We start from the raw sequence: 6369 nt of genomic DNA on the forward strand, positions 1-6369 counted from the left end.
TCTGGAGACTAATATCCATTCAATGAAGAAGGAGATAACCCAACCAAGTTGGTCTATTGATTTGGTAACCATAAGGATTTAAATTTAACTCCTAACAAGGCAACAGGAACGATCTATTAGCCTTTTTAATTTGAACCATTCAGCCATAAGTAACCTTAGCTGGTTTACCTCCTTTATGGTCCTTTACCAGCTAAGGTCACAAAATAAAATTTACTCAGTGCACATTCTGAGTAGTGACTACGAGTTTCTCTCGTCATCCAAAAAAAATTATATATTCAATGAAGGAACTGCGAACTTTCCACATTGTCGTGTTATGAAAGCATCAAGTATATAAAATTGGAAGATGTCCATAGATAATAGCAAACAATGTGTCGACCATTAATGGGATTGGCTATATTATGTATGGCAAGTGAAAGTGAAAGGGAATAGATCACCCATAGGATCGCGTTTTGACAGAGTTGAGAAACTTGAAATCAGCCACGGTTTAAACTTTTTCTCAATTTCATTCTTCTTGTAACAGCATTGAGGTGCAGGACAAGAGTGATGACATCTCTTCTTGAGTTGCTGAACCAAAGCCCTGCCATCGTATTCTACCAAATTTGTCGAGCAGAAAGATGTACCTGTATAGATTTCGAGAGTGAGGCGTGCCATTCGTTGCTATTCATCTGAGTTAACAACATAAAGAATGATTGGACAGAAATGAAATGCTTTTGTACCCTGTCAAAAGGTTCAGTACTTTGAGCTCTTTTCTGAACTCATAATGATCCCCAAATGAGTATGTGATCTGTCTCTGCAATACGTCCTCCCGGCCATTAGGCTTAGGTTTCCTCATTACACGAAGAAGTAGCTTTTTCATAGGATTGCGTGATAATAACCATGAATCTATGAAGGATATCTGCAGATACAAAATGACAGTTAAGAAAGGTTAACATTAAGAAAGATTCTAAACATTCTCGTGCATGATGATGCATCAGGCAAAAATAAAAAGTCTAGATCATGTATTTCTCATCCTGTTTTCACAACAATAAAATTTTGCACTTCATAGAAACCGATTTCATGTTTCATATAAAGTCCTCCATTTTTCAGAATGGTCATATCAACACATTTGCATTAATATGATTTCAACAGTAAGTGCAATGCTCCTGATCATCATTTGCATATTGGGGGCCTATGATTGGACCTAGAGATTGCATTTCAATCCAAGAGAAATGCAGAGTAAACTGATATGTGCTATATAGACTTATCACAAAAACATTTCCACTGACTAGTTCCGAAAACAATGTTAAAGCCCAAGTACCGCAGTAGTGACTCGGTAGGCAAATATGCTTAGGTGTTCTGACATAATTTTTGCAAGCTCTTTTTCATAATTTTCTTCCATGTGATCAAGTAATTGGAACTTCATATTACATACATACTTCGTAAATACTTCTCTTTGCATCTCACACTCTTCTATCACTTATTTTACTCATCTGGTCACTTCTCTTATTTCCACAATATTCACTAAAAAACAAAGGGAACTATGCAAACTTCAACGGATCTTATACCTTGTCTTACGGTTTTTGCTTGTGAGATGTGGATCTGTGGTACACAACAATAAGGGTGAAAGATAGATTTGACATTTTGACCTGTGTTTCGCTAATTGCTATTATGATCAATTGAAGCCCTATATTATTTCTTTGGCATATTAAACTTGCAGATATTCAGTTACCCAGATTGTGACAGAATAGTCTGGAGTTTTAAGTTCACATGACATGTCTAAAAACACTACAAGACATCATTTATCAAGACCCGAAAAGTCGTTCTAAACTTCTAATTATCAGAAGCCAAAACATCAGCACTCATTACCACCATACACAATCCCCCCCCCCCCCCCCCCCCCTCTCCTCTTCATCCCCTACCTCTTTCCAGAAACCTATTTCTCATACCTTCAACAATGTTGTAGAAGGCGCTAGGCACTAGTCGGGCAATAATAAGAAAAACACAGCAGTGTACACATTGCACACCAAGAAAAAAATAAATAAATAAATAAAGAAGAAAACACTCAGCCAATTTGTCCGACTCGGGCACCGAGTTAGCCTAGTTCGGCATTGAGTTGGGCAACTCGGGCGCCTAGGCCGTGTAGTCGGCCGACTAATGTCCTCCTAAGAGAAAAATCCCCTCGGCCTAGAGGCGCCTAGGACAATGTTAACAACAATGCCTTCAAACATCCATTTAATCAGTTTTCTTTATAAGAATTCATCATACATTTCCATCCATTTAATTTTATTTTACTTTTATTTTCTTTTTTATCACATGCTATGAAACCCATTGCTTGAGAGTAGGACAAAGGTTTTTGGAGTAAAAGAAGCAAAGAACAAATCTGATCACTGAAAATAAAATGTTGGTTTTTAAGCTTACTTGGATTGCTTAACATTTCTTTTGATTTTGTTGACTATACATAATTCAATCTGTTCGCTTGCTGTGAAAATGCCCAATTCTGCCAAAAAAAGAGGGAAGAACAACAACAAGAGGTGGATGGCAGTGGGGGAAGGATCAACAGGAGGGGTGGCAATTTGGTGGGGGGGCGGAGGCAGTGGCTACGTGGCTTTTATATGGTTAAAATGGTGGAGGTAGTGGCATTTAAATGGTGTACTTTTATATGGTGAACATGGTGGAGGTACTGGTATTTAAATGGTGTAATGTGCAGTTTTATTATGGCTGTGATGGTGGAAGTGTTGCTGGATTTGCTTTGGTTGAGGAAGGTGATTTTGATATGGTGATGGTGGTGGTTTTGGACAATGGAAAGACTAATAAGAAAATTTTCCTTTATACATTTATTTATTTAAATTTGTGAGATCAGTCATATGAAGAATTGTGTAACTAGTTATGCGTTAAAGTTCTTGCCAAGTCATCTCTACTTAACATCGAGTTCACAATCCTATAGAATTGAGGCTAATCGGCCTATATCTGGAAGAAGTTTGTTCAAATCAGTCGAAGAAAAGTAGTACATGGATTCAACTGACAATAAATGCAAAACATACCTCATATAAGTGGACCTTATTTGAATCTTTGAATGAATCAACAAATGGCACACTCCAAGAATGAATCATTGGCTGTCAAAGATGTAAGAATTATAAGAAACAGTGTGCACAGGAGGAGTTGAAATGGTACATGCTTACATCTCCAATTATGCATTCCTCTTCAAGACAATCTAAACAGTGTTGCAAAAATCGCGCCTAGGCGCCGATTAATCGGTAATCGGCGCCTAGGCGCTAGGCGGTAGGAGGCCACCGCGAGGAATGGCCTCGGCGGCCTCCTCCGCAGCCGGCCGGTTCGGCAGTTCGGCGATTTTTTTTTTTTTTTTTTTTTAATGTCGAAAAAGTTTCGGAAGGCATAACTTTTGACTCTGGTTATCCGTTTTGGTCCACTAATTTCTCAAAAAAATGCTTCTTTAGCTCTTAATTTTTGTTTTTTAAGTATTTAGATGGTTTAAACAATCTTTTGAACAATTTTACAACCACTTTCGTAAATAGTTTCTAAGAAATAACTATGGAAACCTTATGTTTTATTACTAAATTTTAATAAAATTAAAATTTTTAATTTTATTTTAAATTAAAAAAATTAAAAAAATAATAATAAAATAATAAAAAAATTGGCGCCTAGGCGCCCCCTTGCCGCCTAGGGGGCGCCTAACGTGTTTTGCAACATTGAATCTAAAACAAAGTACAGAACAATTGTCCTTACCCTTTTAGTGGTAAATCAAAGATTCAACCTTTCAAATATATACAGAGAACAAAGAATCAACAAAAATTTCAGGGCATCTGAATAAACTGAGATTCAAATTAACTAATAGAAAGCTTGAAAAGGAAGAGCAACCAAGTTTAATCATAGTAACAGAAAACATAAGCATTGGAGATAAACTACAGTCAAGTAAAAGAACTTCTAACCTCCGAGCTTGCACGAAAAGAAAGACACAATAAGGATGCCCTTGGCACATCTGCATCACTATCTTTTCCACTGCACATACTAGGCAGCTTAAGGCTTGTGCCGTGTGAGTAAGTCACCTCCAATGCAGGAAACTTTACAGCAGATATTGCTGGTATTATAATCTTATTAGCCATTGCAATCTACAAAAAAGTTGCACAACTCCAAAATTATACTAACTTCAATAAAATTCAATCAAGCATCTTCTACATAGTATAATTTCATACCTTACCACCATGTTTCTTCATTTCAGACATGTCAGCGAAATAACCCCGGCTCATTTCATCCGTACTGCCCTAACTCCAAAAAAGAAAAAGTTGCATACCCCATACAATTAAAAATAAACTCCATGATCCCATTAGCACTTCGATATGGTAAGATACACCAATAAACTTACAGCCTCGCGCGTTCTTTCTCAATTGCAGCCTTGTTTCCAAGCTGCAACGTAAAATGGATTTTCAGCACATAGCAACCAAAAAAAATCAATTTTGAATAACCAAATTAGTTCATTCAGATAAATTCAAGTATATTCTCGGGAATCTGAGGGCGGGGAGGTTTCCGAACAGACCTGGTAAATGTCGAGGAAGCGAGTGGAGGAGCATTGATACGGAGGATTGTGTTGAGAGATGAGGGGGATCAACAGCTTGTCTTGTCTCACTAACGAGCTTCTTGAACTGAGAAATGCAGAAGCTGAGGATAGTCTCGTCAGCCTCAACATCTTCAAAGCTTTTCTATGTGAGTGTGGAATCTGATCGATTCAAACTCTGTTTCTGTAATACAGTAATAGGTTTCGGGAATTGGGAGTTGCGATTGAAGACGACGAAGAGTAACGGAATTGGGTTAATTTGGATCTTTTAAAGCCCGGGCCCAATTCATCACGAATCTTTGAATTATGGACTCAATTAGGAGGTCAGATTGAAACCAATTCATTGCAATCGGTATACCTGCACCACGGTGCATAGTGCATTCTGCGCAACGTCATTTTGGGAGACGCGGTAGGAAGTTGACATGATTATGTATATTTTTTATTATGTATATTTATGTATACAATTATGTACATTTTTTATACATTTTATATATATATATATATCTGTGTGTGTGTATACACACACGTGATCAATATGATCCAAGGTTCATATGATAATATGAATGATGAATTGTTCAATAGCTATTTGAGAATCATGAAAGGATATAAACGCACCCAAGCAGGACATTTTCACCCTACATTTTTTATTTGATATTTGGAGCTGTATGTAAAAAATGAAATTAGAAAAAAAAAAAAAAAAAAAAACTAATAATGCATTTTATATGTGCCCTTTAGCTCGAAGACAAATTTAAAATTACGGAAAACGTGCAAACATTTTTCAAATGTTGAGTGTTTTTGGTATTAAAAAAAAGCATTTTAATTAATAATGCATTTTGTCAAACTTGTTTCTTCTAAAGGTGTGTTTGGTTCGAACATGAAAAAAGGAACGGGAATCAAATGTTTAGAAATTGGAATGGGTTTTGGAGAAAATATTTTGCATGTTTGGTAGTAAGGTGAAATTGTAAAGATTACCAATATTGATGTTTGGTTATGTATGAACCTATAATCGGAATAAAAGTTTTAAAAAACAACACCAAAAAAAAAAAAAAAAAAAAAAAAAAGCAATTGATCATAAGAGTGACGATAAAGTGAGTATGCAATGCAGTGAGAAAGTCGATGAAGTGAGGAGAGATGAGTGAGAAGGTGACAAAATCGGGAGGCGATAAAATGAGGAGGGATAAATTGAATTAATGGAATGATACTTGATTTAAATTAGGTAATGTGTTTTGTAATTGTAGGGATAATCAAATCATATACCTATGTTTTATAAAGTTGTCAACCAAACAATGTTTATGACTTTCAATCTTTCATTCACATTCCTTGTGTAAGTTGTGTTTAACCCTATGAACCAAACACACTCTAAAAATATCGATCATATTACATGTCATATTTCTTTGATTTACGAAAAATTCGCATCCACTATTCGAAGAACTGAATTAGAAGCTAGAATAAAAAATGCATGTTTCATACTGTAAAGGAAGTCCCATTAAAGAGTTTATACAATCTATGCCAACGTATTTTATGAGTGTTTGTTTTTCATGTACCCGTTTCCTACTGTGAGAATTTGGACGCAAATTATGCTGAACAACATGGTGCACACGGTTGCAAAACGACGTCGTTTTGATTAAAAATGCACGTCTCATTTTAAAAAAAATTTAGGTTCGATTTCAGGCAATAGTATTTTTTTTTTTGTGTGCATAATTTGAATTATATATCCACAAATTCATAACTATATATCCACAGTGAATGAATAACACAAAATCCAGAATGAATGAACTAAATATCCACAATGAATGAACTAAAAATCCACAATTAATGAA

General features: G+C 35.7%; 1 protein-coding gene across 2 annotated transcripts; it reads right to left on the reverse strand.

Moving 5' to 3' along the window:
- Positions 1-253: 253 nt before the first annotated feature.
- LOC109176725 (mitochondrial ATPase complex subunit ATP10) lies at positions 254-4828 on the reverse strand. Of its 2 annotated transcripts, XR_002053435.1 has the most exons (8): positions 4532-4828; positions 4361-4401; positions 4191-4254; positions 3927-4106; positions 3021-3092; positions 1545-1578; positions 717-895; positions 254-620 (listed from the first exon to the last, which is right to left on the reverse strand). XR_002053435.1 is itself a non-coding variant. In XM_019326122.1 (7 exons), the coding sequence occupies exons 1-7, from the start codon at positions 4679-4681 to the stop codon at positions 503-505; spliced, it is 804 nt and encodes a 267-aa protein (XP_019181667.1). In that variant the 5' UTR covers positions 4682-4820; the 3' UTR covers positions 254-502. The 2 variants fall into 2 exon arrangements, 1 of the variants encoding a protein (XP_019181667.1); XM_019326122.1 differs by lacking the exon at positions 1545-1578 and having other exon boundaries at positions 4532-4820.
- Positions 4829-6369: the final 1541 nt, after the last annotated feature.

This window comes from Ipomoea nil, unplaced genomic scaffold (assembly GCF_001879475.1).
Source record: "Ipomoea nil cultivar Tokyo-kokei standard unplaced genomic scaffold, Asagao_1.1 scaffold0755, whole genome shotgun sequence".
Taxonomy (NCBI): domain Eukaryota; kingdom Viridiplantae; phylum Streptophyta; class Magnoliopsida; order Solanales; family Convolvulaceae; genus Ipomoea; species Ipomoea nil.

Coding starts and splice junctions, on each gene's coding strand:
- LOC109176725 (XM_019326122.1), bottom strand. CDS start 4,681: ATGTTGAGGCTGACGAGACTATCCTCAGCTTCTGCATTTCTCAGTTCA. Junction 3,093..3,926: donor CTTTTCGTGCAAGCTCGGAG/GTTAGAAGTTCT, acceptor CATCTTTGACAG/CCAATGATTCATTCTTGGAG. Junction 896..3,020: donor ATAAGGTCCACTTATATGAG/GTATGTTTTGCA, acceptor TTGTATCTGCAG/ATATCCTTCATAGATTCATG.